Source organism: Bacillus rossius, chromosome 3 (assembly GCF_032445375.1).
Source record: "Bacillus rossius redtenbacheri isolate Brsri chromosome 3, Brsri_v3, whole genome shotgun sequence".
Classification (NCBI taxonomy): domain Eukaryota; kingdom Metazoa; phylum Arthropoda; class Insecta; order Phasmatodea; family Bacillidae; genus Bacillus; species Bacillus rossius.
This window is the reverse complement of record NC_086332.1, coordinates 118,254,266-118,269,967: the sequence shown is the minus strand read 5'-3', so window position 1 is coordinate 118,269,967 and position 15,702 is coordinate 118,254,266. Positions and strand designations below refer to the sequence as shown.

General features: G+C 34.7%; 1 protein-coding gene across 3 annotated transcripts in view; it reads left to right on the top strand.

Annotated features, from left to right (window-relative positions):
- Positions 1-352: 352 nt before the first annotated feature.
- Positions 353-15,702, top strand: part of LOC134531193 (stearoyl-CoA desaturase 5-like) — a 79,267-nt gene continuing 63,917 nt past the window's right edge. Inside the window, exon 1 of one of the 3 annotated variants that reach the window (XM_063366836.1) lies at positions 353-420. Coding sequence is in view for 1 of the 3 variants with exons in the window: in XM_063366834.1 (XP_063222904.1) it covers positions 593-619 (27 nt within the window). In the remaining 2 variants the exon portion in view is untranslated. Of the gene's footprint in view, positions 675-15,702 lie in introns of all 3 variants that reach the window. The other 2 variants (XM_063366834.1, XM_063366837.1) reach the window with 2 other exon arrangements.

Sequence of the window (15,702 nt, the reverse complement as noted above, 5' to 3'; positions counted from 1 at the left end):
ATAAAATGAAAGAAAAATTCAAAAGGCGTGTGAGAGCGATCTTTAAGTTACACGCAGAAGTGTTTTGACGGGCCCACACTGTTAGACATTATATTAAATTTACGGACTTTGCAACGCAACAAAATCTACCTGAAATTAACGAAGAAATTTGTTTAATTTAAGATAATATCTGTTTATTCGTATATAGTTATCAGTATTCTGACTTACAAGTTACGTGTGTCATATAAAATGCACGGTAAAGAGACACGTGAACGAAGGAAGGGTGTTATTGTGAACATGTCTGTGGATCACGATGTGCCAGCAGCAGCGGCGCGGAGCGGAGGGCAGCGGGCAGTGGCGGGTCACGGCCGGGTCACGCGCGGCGGGGCGTCTAGCGGCAGTCGCCGGCGAGACCCCGGGTGCGCAGCGGCTGTCCGGGAGGTGAGCTGCTGCTGTCCGACTGCGGTGTTCTCCGCTGTGCGGTGCGCGAGGCGACTTCAATCCTCGCGAGGTGCAGCGCCTCCCGCCGGCTAGGCCGCGCCCGGGCTCCACTGCAGCGGGCGCTACCGTCAGCGGGGCCCTGCGCAAACCTCCGGGCGTGACCCCGCCGGTGATGGAACCCCGGCCACCTTGCTGGGAGGCGAGTCGCCGTGCTCTTCGATAGCACATAGAGAAACCATAGTAGGAAACGAAAAGTAAAAAAAAAAAAATTCAAAATGTACTTCTTAATATCAAAAGCTATTTAAATGTTGACATATATAGCTGTATTTGAGAACGTCTTAATTTTAAATATGTAAGTGTAATAAACACAAAATAACATTTTCAAAATACACCAATAACATATATAAAGCTTGAATAAAATAAACCCTATTTAAAAACAAAATGTAAACGAGTCTTCTAGTACTCGCTAGTGAGGTGTGAATAACAAACCTTGGTAACGAGCAAAACTAAGTGTTCTCATGTTTTTCATGCTGCAAATAAACTTTTAATACGATACTCGAACACGTAATTCAACGTGCGATTATTTAGTATAATGCTGACTGAGCGTGTTAAGTATAAAATAAATAAAATATTGGCTTTTCAAATATCAAACGTTTTGAATGAGAATCACACAAATACTTTGTGCGCCCACCGCTATAATTCGCCGTCTGAATCGTAAACGTTGTTTGCCACCATCACGCGCAGATATCAGCACGAAACAGAAGGAAATTTTAAACAATTATAAACGACTCAAGGGGCTTATTCTTAGTATATCGTTACATCCATCGAGTCATCTAGATGTCGAGTTCCCTCGATAGGGTTTCTAACGACAGAAAATATCGAGACCAAGTAAAATGTATTCCAAGTAGGTAATAATTAAGACGCTACAGACGCTTGGGTATGTTCGGGTTTTTCTATTTCCTCTTCCACATATGAGACTTCAGAGTGGGCATGACGTCACAGCGGCCACGTAACGTATGAAAAACAACCTATATATTTCCTAAGTGTTATAAATAAAACGCATTTTTCTGAAACGCAAATGTGTTGTATTAAAATATGTAATTATTTTTAAAATTGAAATTTAATTTGTTGGTAGAACAAAGATAAAGTGTAATTATAAACTATATAGGTCACACACTCCTGTGATTAAAAATTTGGGTTTGCAACTGTAGTGATACTGCAAAAGTTTGTATGGCAGAAGAAAAGCGAAAATTGCGTGCAACGTTCTTGTTTTTATTATTTCTTCTCTGCTGTTCACAATTTCTTGCTGAACCCTGGTTTTTTCTTGTTTTCCTTGTAATTTTCTATGCAGCTTTAGTTCTTCCTTTATGATTAGTTTTTAATTTGCATTGCTGCATTACGCATGTTGTAGCACTATTTTGCTGGTGCATGCACGTTTTCTATGATGTTTCAAGGCACATTGGGGTAAATGTGACCTTTATTTGTTTTTCAACATCCTGTACAGAATTTTAATATAATTACTAAAAAAAAACATAAAGTACTAACAGAAAAACAGCCAACGCAGTTGCCGACCAAAGAAACTGCTTATCTAAGAAAACAAAAACATTTTGCGGTCAAACAACCAAAACTCAATAAAAAAAATCAGCCGTTTCTTCTAAAATTATTTAACTCGGGAACAGACTTTTAATACTATATAATATATACTTCACTTACAAGAAAATGCAATTAAGTTGTATTAGCAGGTATTTAAATAATTATGTGCAATTATCGATTTAACGAGATTAACTTTTCTTTGTTAAGGAAGTTTGGAAATGTAGTAATATTATAATATAATCAGGTTTTAAGGAATTGTTGCTTTGATGTAGGTAGGTTATTTATAATATAATCTTTTAATTACATGTAGTTAGTCAGCTCGTGGAGATAATTCGCAGTAATAATGGTGCTTATTTAATCTAAAGAGTTCAAAATACCACCAAGCCATTATTTGTGTTTTTTTTTTTTTGATAAATTGTAAATAACAAGAGAGACGAAGAATGTAAGATAAATAATACTTCTAAGTGAAAGAAAACATTCTTATATTTTCATTTGCCAGGGGTGTAGTTCATATGAATGGTCTATTTGTGTATAATTTATTCCTAGTAAAAAAAGTTGTTTGTTTCATTTAGAGATTTAATTGTTTATTTAAGGTTTTTTACTTGCGTTCTGAATATATATTTTCATTAATAGTAAAACATTTAAGAGTATGGGCTTACCCAGCATGAAATAAGGAAACCAATGGACTGTGGTATGAATTAAAAATATTATAGCAGTTAGATAAACAATAACTTTTTTATTTTACATGAAATGCAACTTGTTTAATGCCACAAGCAGTTTTAATAAATTCAGTGACAGGGATTGAACGAGATCACACCACTTGGTTTTACCACGGGACCGCACAGTAACGCGATGCGCTACAGGGAGGCAGTTAATAACTGCAGTTTTCTGGCATATTATTATATTGTGATTATTTTTAGCCATGACTATTTACGTTTACAAAATGTATTCCAGTATAGTTCCACTATCGCAAAGTTGGTTTGTTCCCATGAAAGAGAATATATACGAGTGTATGATATCACACGCAGGTTCGCCATCGTTACGACTTCGGCTCGTGTGTATGGCAGAAATCAGAACACTTTCTAGTACGGTTTTAGGTAAGACTTTGGGCATGAAAACCTTTAAACCCAGAGCCATGCCATCTTGAAAGGATACTAAATTGTGACCTACACAGGAGCAGAACTGCGCAAGCAGACAATAAGCATGAAAACTGCCAATGAAATGGTCATCGTGCAGGGCTTTGGATAGCTTGTACCCTCTCGTTTCGAAACTATAGTTTGTAACAATTTTATACATAGAGAATGACGTCACAGAAAAAACTTAGAATATGAAACAGTTGATACGATAATTGATAGGCAACAACATATTTTATCGAAGCGATAAACTTAGAATAAGCGCACAAATAAAACAAATAAGACTTGACAAATCCTAAACCCCAGCTTTGGACCTGATTTTCTACAAGGAATTTTATTAAAATACTACCTATCTAGTTAAAATTAACTGAAAAAATTATACTTAAAGGTTTCCGCACACGTTAGAGGTTATACTTCAATAGCGTTACTCAAATATTAACCGGAAACATTAAAAAATACATATAACAGTAAGTATTTGTTTGTAAATTAGTTTTTGGTTAAATGATTGAAATTAATCCGTAAATACTTCCTACAAGCAAACTTGAACCTTTTTTTAACTGACTCTATTATTATTTTATAATATAATATTTTTATGAGTAAAATGTGGGTAGAAAACTGGGTTCGTAAGGTATAGCGCAATTAATTAGTTCAGTTTTATATATTACTAATGTCTGCACCATAAATTTAATTAATGCACTCAAAATCTCTGTCCACAACAATTAGTCTTACTCTGATCCTTAAAACATTAACACTTTCCACTGAAGATTGGCTCGACTGTGGCTAGCTCCTCTGTCCGCCTCTGTCCGCTTCCTTCGCACACTCACCCACACCGCGCCGCAGTACAGTCCTCAAGTATCGCTCGTCGCACCCGACTGGCTCGCCAGGCCTTCACGCGCAGGTACCGCCAGTATCACTCCCCGAGGGGAGACTCTGTCCACTGCTCCGCTCTTCGCTCTTCTCTCGGAACTCAGAACTCTCGCGGAGGCCAGTGTCACGGCTTGTATAGTCTGGCAGACTTTCAAGAACCAACTGGGGAGTGGGAAGAGTCACGTCTCCTCTGGCTGACCCGACACCCGAAAAGTCCAGAGAGGCGGTGTTTATTCGCGCCATTCCGCGCGGTGGCTTTAGGAAACCCACGGAATTCCCAGGCTGCTAAAAGGGTCATTGACAATGGCCTGAGGCATGACGATGCGTGGGTGCGGGAGGGGTAAAGGGTAGTGAGGACCCTTGTAATCCGGCGATGCATGTGTGGTTTGTCTCAGTGACCGTGCGGGGCCGCCAGCCATGCCAGTTTCGAACTGGCGCGCGATAGTATTTTTGCGTTTGTAACAGTATTATTATGTAACTATCTGCCCGTCCCGGCTTCGCACGGCTATACTAATGGATACATCTCCCATTTAGAGTAATGGTAAATTTATAAAAAATTCAGTGAAAATTTATTACAATGCTGTATAATGTACCGGAGAGAAAATGAATAGCACCGATGGTTTCCCGACTCGTGCACGCAACGTACAACTGATGTACTCGTACTTCGCTACGGCAGTCTACAGGCAGATCACTCTTGCGCCCCACATTATACATGCCCCTCCTTGTGGGTACGCCACTGCCGCGCGATGCCCGTTGCCATGGAGACGCAGAAGGCATGAACAAAGCAAAATCCTGTTCTCATGCAAACAAAGTACCCACTGTTGCCTGGTTTTAACCGCCCATGGGATCTAATTTTCGGAAAATGTCATCTTGCGTAACATAAGGTACATTACTGTGAAGTTTCAAGTCTGTAAAATATATAAACTTGAAAAAAGGGCAATTTATGATATTTAAAGTACCTGCAAAATTTCAACGGTGATGAGGACTGCACTAACAATGAAATAGTCGTTGCCATAGAGGCGAATGAACCATCAACAAAGCAACAGCCGTTGCCATGGTGATTTCCTACCAAAAACTGGAAATTTTTATATATTACGCCCCCGAAACTCCCCTTGGGATCGGATTTCCGCAGAATCCGTTCTTAGTGAGCGTCTACATCACAAAATGAGTAACTATGCTAAATTTCAAGTCAAGCGGGTGTATAGTTTTAGAGATCTCGTGATGAGTGAGTCAGTGAGTGGTATTTCGCTTATATATATATATATATATATATATATAAGTCCTTGTCAGAATTGTAACAAGAGAGGAAAATTATTGATGGTCCGAAAAATGAAAATTAATTAAAAATAAATAATAATTCTAGTAAAAGAAAAAATAACAAATTAAACACAGAGAGAGGAAAAAAACAATAGTTTAGGTTTGCGATTTAAGGTGATAAAAAGTATTTAAATACTAATTGAACTCTTATGAGGGTACTGATTTCTTCGTTGTTAATATCACACGGGTGTTTTTTACTTGTATGGGAAAATTAAGAATGATAAGGCATCTAGTGCGTGGCAACAATGTTAATAGGCAATAGGAAATAAACTTCTAGCGTCTGCGGCATTGTCAACACACACTTCGTACGTGTACTGCATGTTGTATCTAACCCCCTCCAACGCATTTGATTCTAAATTTGACTTTTAGTAAGGATCCCTAATGATATTGATAATATAATATAGCCTATAGCCTTCCTCGATAAATGTACTATCCAACACTGAAAGAATTTTTCAAATCGGATTAGTGGTTCCTGAGATTAGCGCGTTCATACAAACAAACAAACTCTTCAGCTTTATAATATTAGTATAGATTAAAAATTAATTTTTTTTAGAGATCATGTAGAACCATTTTAATAACTCGTTCTTGATCTTTACTTGCGCGCGCTCTACTGTTAAGCTACAAAGTTTGTTTTTTTTAGAATTAAGCAAGGTGAATATGTATTGTAATAATTGTAAAGCTAGTTTTCTTAGATATTTTAAAACTTGTAATTCGTTTTAACTATGACCATTTTATTTTACGAAATAAATTCCAGAATAGTTTCACTATCATGAAGTTTAATTTGACACATCAATACGTTTATTATGTCCCCTGATGTTTACGGAAGTTACTATATAGGGGTTCATGTTGCTACACGTGTGTCCAACATCTTGACGACATCGGCACCGTGGTTACACATTTCATTTTTTCGACTTCCGTTCCATTCACGAAATTACTTCTGCCAAATTCCGTATACCGAGATCTAAGAAGTTTACACATCAAAAATTACGCTCGTTCGGAAACATTTCGTGGTTTGGAATTCGAAAGGAAATAATATGGAGGATTAGAAATTTTTTTAACCATATCACTATACAAGTTGGTATGACTCATAAACAAATGCAAAGATTATGTATGTTTAAATGTTACAATCAGGAATAATAAACTTAGTTACCTACCACTAAATCACTCAACATATTAAAGTTTAACCATATTAAATAGTTATTACAGCTTTTGAAATGTGTTCATTTAAAAATAAAAAAATTTCTTTGAATTAAGTGTGCAGTTTTGTCGCTGGTTGTCTCACTAAATTATTAGATATTAAAAACAGTTGCATCTTCAGCTTTATATTGCTGAACCATAGCTGAGCGTGTCAGTTGCTTACTTTACCTCTCCCTTTCATGGAGGAGATACTTAGGAAAGCAGTGAGTTCGTTGACTTGCAGGCTAGATTTGGTGATTATGTATATTTTCGAACCTTAACTATATTTAATGATTGGCTGCTGTACCCGAGAACTTACATTTTAGTCTGTAATTATCTGATTGTAATTGGACCGGTTAGTAATAGTTGGTTTGTAAACAGTACCACTGTAGCCAATTATACACGTCACAAATAAACTTATATATATTTTCAAATATTAAATAATTTCACTAAATTTCCGTATTTATAATCAAATGCCCTTCAGCACTAGGAACTTTGAACAATTTTGCTGTCCATTTCTTCAGTCGAACCAATCGGACAGTATGTTACAAACACATCATGAGGAATATTCTAAACACATTTGGTGGGGTTTATGATGGGAAAGAATTCTGAAACCACACAATGGAGCGTAATGGTAGAACCCTGAATCTTCTTTCGGAAGAATCTGTGTTGAAATACTGGTCCAAGCAACATTATTTCTCGAAGTTTGGCTTGTTGTTATTGGAAACAGTGTATCGCCATATTAAAACACACTTAATTAAATATCTAATTTTCATATTTATCCTTGGACTAAGTGCAGCAGACTGGGGGGGGGGGGGGGGTTCAATTGGATATTTTGTTAATTGCATCTTAAAATGTCTACACTATTTTATGTGTAACATCTTAGCTCTCGGTATAGAGGAACTTGCTCTATTACTCTACATTTCCCAGAACCGGACAGTAGAGAGTTACAAGTTTCTCCGCTGGATAACAGCACCTGACTGTCATAGGTAGGTAGAGTTACACAAAGCTATAGTGTATATCGCGACACTCGATCTTATTACTTGCCGTTATTTAGTTAATCGTTGGAAAGTGTGGAGTACATGTTTTTCAAGATACACACTTAATTTTAAACCAGTTTTTTCTTACTTTCTTTGGATGAGTTAAGTGTGTTTATTGTATTTTACTTAGGATTCCACATGTTTAGAGAGTGAAATGCTGTGTTCAAGTTTTGTAAACCATGGCGTAGCCCCAGCACCGGACACAAAAAAAAATATCTTGAAAAACATACCTTAAGTGTTTGCTTTCAGGGATATTTCGAATCGATGGCTGCAGCCAAAAAAAGGAAAATGAGATGAAGATAAAATGAAGAAGGCTCCAGATGGTGCTTTGGCGGAAAATATCAGTATTAGAGAAGCAGCTGGAAATAAAAAAAAACTGCTGGAAGACAAAGAATAGCTTAAGTGGCAGAAAAAGCTCAAATAAAAACAAAGATATAAGAAAGTGAAAGATGGGGAAGGACAAATATTCAACAAAAATATAAGAAAAACAAAGGCCAACAGAAAGTGTAATAGATGTCCACCTCAGAAAATGCTTTCCCAAAAAGGAGACTTGAATTCAAGAGTGAAGAAAAAAATGAATGCAAGTGAAGATGGGTACGAAAAGACTGTGTGTGTTCTTTTTGGACAGTATTTTTAAGAGAACTGGGTCAGTGTTTCACCTGCGGTGGTTAATCTCATATTCATGTTGCATATGTACAGTGACCAAATAGCATTATTTGTGTGTGGACACTGCCAACAGTTACAAAAAATAAGTAATGCAATCACTTAAAGGTATGCATTTGATGTGAATATGTGATGTATGTTAACTTTTGATAGAAGTTTTGTGTATAGAATAATGTGTCCGGAATGCGGTATTTGGAGGGAGTAATTTCGTGAATGCGACGAATTCAAAGAACACAAATGTGGAACAACCACGGTGCTGCCATCTGGGGCGGACGGCGCGAACTTAAGTTCACAAGGACAAAATGAAACTTTAAAGTATTGACTATTTTATGAATTTTAATAAAATTCCTTCTCAAAAATCAGGTCCAAAGCAAAGCCGGGGTTTAGTATTATTTCAAGTCATGTCACTTTTATCGGAGCCATTTTATTATCTTTCGGTCTGAAAAAGGAATGATTCGATAATCAACGTAGCTGCTCCGGTAGCGAATTCTAGCGGTGGGTGCGAGAACTACATGATATTCGCGTCCATAAATGTAGTTAACAACACAAATTGCGTATATTTATCACGCTCGGCATTATTTTAAATAATTCTACGTTAAATTACATGTCCAAGATATTTTTTTTAATTTTAAGTGTATTTTCAACATGAAGAAACAGAGGTTAGAAGTTACACATTACTGGCAGTACTGAAGGTCTCTTTCACGTTTTATTTTACTTAGAAATCGTCATAGGCTTGTTAAACTCCCGCACCAACATGTCGTGACATAAAGCATCGGACCTCAGCCAGTTGATGCGCTACATTGGCTGGGAATGGAACCGCGTGACCACAAATGGGAACGACTTAGTTTGCGCTCTGAGGGATGACAGGACGGCCACGAAACTACTGCGCACTGCACTTGATCGGACGCTGTCAGTATAAAATGTATCTCTGGTTTTTGGTATTAATGAGAGCCTATTTATATAAACTTGACATTTCGTATTTAAAATTCTTAAAGTTTCATATTGATCACATACTTAATCTATGATCTCACAATACTGTCATAATCCCAAAATTCAGGCAAACAAGTTAGCGGAGGAAATGTTAATCGGATATTGGAATCAATGCGGTAATAAGAAGTAACTTAATTAAATAAAATGTTCTGAAAAACATAGCAAAGATCGTGGAAGAAAGAAATAATGTAGTTTGCCATGTTAAAACTTGAAGTCAAAATTAGAACATCCCCCCCCCCCCCATCCCCTTTTCCTATGTGTATAGCAAAACATTTTTTTTTTGCTTATAATAAAGATTAACACTGATTTCTTGCAGATGTTTTGATAATATTTTTGTTTAGCAATATGCACTGTATGAAGGCATCTTTACGATTCTTCCTAGCGAGTTATTTTCAAGCTATTAAATAAAGTTATAGCATACTGGCCTTTGTTCAGTTACGATTTGTTTTGTATCCAATTGCTAATCAGTTGACTTCAACCAAATATTGTAGTATAACAATATACGAAACTCAAATATTTTATAATGGCGAACGCTGGCGACACATGACTGCAGCGATCCTAGCGGCTTGGCCTGAGGAACGCCCGCGAAATTCAAATTTTCGTGTATTATAATGGACGATCTCTGCACAGATTTTCTCTCTTGTTTTGAAAACTTTCTGTCATCACGAAATGAATTTACTATCCATATATGTTTTATTAAAAACAGGTATTCATAATCGAAACAATTCTTCACAATCTACAAAAAATATATTGAATCAAAAATCATGAAATAAATTACTTAACATTAAACATGACGACAAAAGGACAAATATCATACAACATTAAACAATGAAACATAATTAACATTAAACCTGAAATTTTCAATTAGTGTATTTCGTAAATAATTTCGTGCAACATGATAAAATCGTTAATTTCTTAGAATAGGTACTCATCTGTAAAATAAAATAAAATACTCCAAAAATTGTATTTCTGAATACTTGTGCCCGAAAACATTTTGGGTGTTTTTAATGTCGCTAACTTAGACTAACAAACTATTAACAACAATTTACAGCATTTTAAATGTAGCTAACCTAACTAATTCAACTGTTCAAAACAATGAACTATGTATTGGTAAACTATTTGAAATATCGCAATGCTATTTAACAGTAATCAAAAAGAATGAGAGGAACTCAAAAAGTACAATTTTCAGAATTTCATATTTTAATTGTAGCGCTTACTCTAGAAAATTACCATTTAATATTTTCAAATAGGCTTTAAAAACATTATATATATGCCTATATAAATTCAATTGCCGTTCGTTAGTCTCACAAAAACTCAAAAATTGCTCGACCTACTTGAAATATATTTTTTCTTGTTTTGTTAGCCTCAAAACTGGGGTGGTTTAGAAACAAAATTTAGGAAGAACTTGATGGAACAGCCAAAAAATCGAAATAATTTAAATTGGTAATTTTGTATGGGAATTACCACTTCGGATTACTTTAATAGATGGCGTTCGTGGTAACATATCGTTTGCCCGCTGCGCTATGCATAACAGATATTCATTCCGTGTGGTTGTGTGAAATATATTTTGTAAAAAAAAAATGGATTTTTAGAATATATTTGGTTAAAGCGAATTTAATTACATTTTGCGAACAATCATTTTGAACAGCCATTCTATTAAGGTAAATTGACTTTGTAGGCTTAGACATAACCACAAATTCATTCAAATGTGTTTTAGCGAGACTCGAGGAATAAGTTTGATGATTTCAATCGTCGCGCATGACAACAGCATGTTGCATGTTCGCGTGTCGGATAGCCATAATATTTGTTTATTTGCGCGCCGGAAAACATAACGAAAACGTAGTTTACGAGAAAGCTTTGCATTGAATGTTAACTACATTTATATTCCATGTAAATAAAAGGCATTGAATAATTCATTTGAATTACAAAGTAGTTTCATTTAATAACCAAACGAAACTCAAACTGTAAGCAATGCGGTTAATGTTATCGATCTTAATAATTGGAGTTGGAAGGTTAATTATGATTGATAATAGCTTATGAAGAGTTACAATCAAATTAATTTTAGGTGGTACGAAGTTCACCGGGTTATCTAGTTACATATATAAAGAAAAAAAACTTTTAAAAGCATTTAATGTTGCAGATATGTAGGTGCCTTCTTTACTTCATACGCATTGATATTTGTTTCCATAAAGGTTGTAGACACTTTTTCTCACAGTTAGACGAAGACAGTAGTATTCCTCTTATTTTAAATGGCAGTTTTGCAAAATTTCCCCCAGAAGTATCAAAATTCCTTTTAAAAGTGCGGGAAAGGGTAATGGGAGTGGTTTTTAGCAAAATTATGTAGGCTGTAACATTTCATCAAGCTCAGAATAAAACATTAAATTTGCATTTAAAAACATGCAAGCAAACGCACATAAACTTTATTTATATTTATGTATATACACATATTCACGTACACCCAATCAAACATTCGAATATGTTTATAAGCTTTATTTTCATTGTAACCTACTGTAAAATAACCAAACCAATGGACTGGGATGTGTCTAACAAGTTATTACTATAACACTTACTTAAACAATAACCAGTAATAATATGATTTTCTTTAACCATGGTATTATAATCTAATAATAAATCACATAAGAAATTGTATATAGAAATGGTCGGTTTTCGATTCTGAGTACTTCCAATCACCCACCACGCAGAATACCACATTAGTAAACACAGCATCTGAAATTTATTGTAAAATAGTGTGTTATTAATGCAGTAATACTAAAATTATAACGTATTTTTAAGTTCCTATTGTTTCTTTGTATGAGTATTAAAATTTATAAAATCTATTCCAAGTTTTTCATTTTACAAACCTATATAATATATATGACCGTGGTCAAGTGTGCATGATTACATGCCAACTGCTAATTGTTGCGCTATAGTGGTTAAAGCCCAAAACATTGGCTGAAGTGTAGTGTTTTCAGAGTGGAAACAGTTTTAACAGAGAATTTTTTTTTATGGCAGTGATGGTTTTTAATGATGAAGATTTTAATTCATACTTACTAACCATCACCAGACGTGGTCAAACCCATTTCCGCAATGTTTTGGGCATATGCAATATGGCGATGGCGAGGTTAAAAAGTGACTTCACCTACGTCACAGCATTTCGTCTGCTGACAATTCTACTACAATATTTGCTTCAGCATCAGAACAGACCATAGAGGTATAATAGGTAGAGGGAGCGTTCACTATACCATGACATGTATAACTGTGTGGTCAACACCTATCACGTGACTTAAGGATAATTTGCGCGGGAATTCAAAGTTTGTTTCAGATTCGTAATTACAAAAGCATGAACGTAACGATTCTGTAGGCGTTCGCTGATCATTAAATGAGAGTATTTATACCTTTGGGAGTGTTAGATGTGCTATTCAGAGAAAATATTTTACCAAACATGGATTTTCTCTAAATAAGGCTGGAAAAGACTTGAGTGAAAAATTCAGCAATGTAGTTAAACAGTTACTTAAGAAGGAAGATGATGTTCCTCTTTATTTTAATGATAATTTAATGATTGTTCCAAAAAACTTGTAAACGTACATGTGTTCTTTGTTGTTAAATTGTAATACATACTATACAAAAAAATATAACTTTTAAATAGGTTAGTGAGTAACTAGTTTGATTCTACAAAAAAAATTCAAATAGAAACCACTTTTGATTATAATTTTGAAATTATGAGTAAAATAAATAGTTCCTAAGATAAGTTAAATAATATTACTCTTAATTTAATTAATCAAAATGTTAGAGGTGCTGTCACCCACCTCTCTGTGAGGGATAGCTGGGAGCACCTAGCAGGGTTACTGGCAAATAAATGTAATTTTTTTTTCAGTTAACTTTTATTTTATTTTGTGAGGTGATTTAATGTGAATTATATGGTGGAAAGTACTCACAAAAAAATTGCTAAATTTTCTTTTCTTAACGTACAGTATGATCAATGTGGTAATTTTCCAAATAGAATAACATTCTCAACAGCAACAGCTATTGGTAATATATTTAAGAATAACTAAAAATTATCATTCATTTAGTACAGGGGCTATTTTAAATGGTCAGTCTGAACATGATCCACAGGTTTTGAGCATAAATTATAATTTAAGTAATGTAAATAAGTCTATAACAAAAGTTAGATATAAACAAATATATGACAGCTCTCTTAAATTACTATAATTTTCTTTAGTCAAAATCTTGGGAGCCTTTAATGTTTGAATCTGATTCTTACAACTTTATAACAATTTTCAAAAGATTTTATTATTTCATTTCAATGCTTGTTGCCCCATAAAATACTGTAGTACTCCCAAAAAATCTATATATCAAAATGCATGGCAGGGCCGTAGCCAGGATTTTGTGAAAGGGGGGGGGGGGTGTCCCATTTTGTGAAATGGGAGGGGGGTCCAGTTTTTCATGAAAAGGGGGGTGGGTGGGTTAAGTTTTGTTTACATATTTTTCATTGAGTTAAATAAAACTCTGTCACACTAACATCTTAGGAAACAATTCACTTATAGAAGTCCATTACTTACACACATAAATTAAAGTAGTGATTTTGCTAGAGAAAAGACAGATAAACATTTTATATTTTGGATTTGTGTGGGAAGAGGGGGGAGGGATGCATTGTTGTAGGCCGCTATGAGGATTACAATAATACTTTCAAATTAATCCCTGTGTAACCTTGTGTATTGCTTATAATTTTCTTATTTTGATTTCACTGGCTCTTATTGTTTTAAAACCCTGAAGGGAAAAAGGGGGGGGGGTTCCGTAACACCTCCCCCCCCCCCGGTTACATCACTGTCCAAGGTTAACAAAGGGTATAGCTAAATCTTGTCAAGTTAAAAGAGACATATCTAAAATCTAGAAATACGGGTCTCCTTGAAGATAAAATTTATTATAAAAAATATAGTAAAAATTAAAAAAAAATAAATATATAAATTAAAATGAAAAAGTAAAAACATTAACAACTCTTCAAATAAAATCAAGACTTTGTGAAATATAGTAAGATCTTAAAAATCTACTTTTCATATACAAATGAAACTCTGTCTTACCTGATGTGTTGTGTGTGTGTGTGTATATATAAAAATAATTTATTGTTAACTTATTTATTTATTTTCGTCCATCTGAACATACAGACATTTGCACAAATGGTATAGGACACATCAAGAAATATAATTTAACATACAAACAGTAAAAGTTAAAAATACCAAAAATCCAGACATGGGAAAAAAATAATAAAACTGGTGTTACAGGTACATATACAGCTTCTAAAGATAAAATTTTAAATTTGACAGTTGACACAAGTTTAACACAAAATGGTTGCAGAAACATTAATACAAGTAGAAGTATAGGCTTGATACAATAATACAATTGTATACAGTTAGGCCCTACAATTTAAACAGTAGTAGTACAGTTACAATTACATATTTTACAATACAATTAAAACATATCTTAACATAACTACATGCATAAAGTTAAAGTAGTAATACAGTAGAGACAAATATTGTACAAGATATGAATTACGAATTACAGTAAACTCCCTATTATCCGCGCATGCTACGAAAAAAATACAGTACATATGTAAATCTGTATTTTATTACAAGTGAGCAAATTTGAACTCTACTGACGAGTGTATTGTGTGCAGTATACAGTAAAACGCAACAGATGTGCCCAGTGCGAAGGCGCAGATGACTCACGAAGCGGCTTTGCAACACATCGTCGGACTGCTTCACTATTTAGAGGAACAAGACGACGATGCGCAGTTGGCTGAAAAACTTATGTTGCGGAAATTCAATCAAGAATTAAGAAAAGATGTTTCCAAAGCAAGATACAAAAGCAACTGACTGATTTTTTTTTCCAAAAAGTTGTAAATTTTAAGAGTTGTGCTTTTTAATGTCTAATGAAGTGTCTGAGTACGTACAGTATGTACTGTATCCTTGTTACGAAGTAAGTACCGAGCACTTTTATGTTTACATCAGTGAAATTTATTGTATGTTAATTATTCAGTTAAATACTACAATTTTAGCATTATTTTATAATTTTTTCTGTAAATTGTAACTTTTACTGTAAATAAATTTTTAATATATTAAGTTGAAATTAATATTTCCTTTTTTGTTTCCCTTTTTCGGCTCTTTTGCGGATTATCCGCGATTTTCACTATCCGCTGTGGCCCCGCCACTTAATTTCGCGGATAATCGGGAGTGTACTGTATCTCGTAAACATTGAAATTGTATTTATAAATAATCAAAAATAAAGTAGGTATAAAGTGGAAGTTAAGGTTGTTCTATTTAGATAGTCTGCTGTGGAGTAGTAGCATTCTTGAAGTAGCAAGTTAAAAACTTTTTTTTTAAATTGTTGAAAAATTTTTATTTCCTTAATGTTCTGCGATAGGTTATTGAATAATTTTGCTCCTTTAAAATGCACTGTAATAAATACAAGGGCGCCCATACCTATGGTCAGGCGAGGGCCATGCCCCC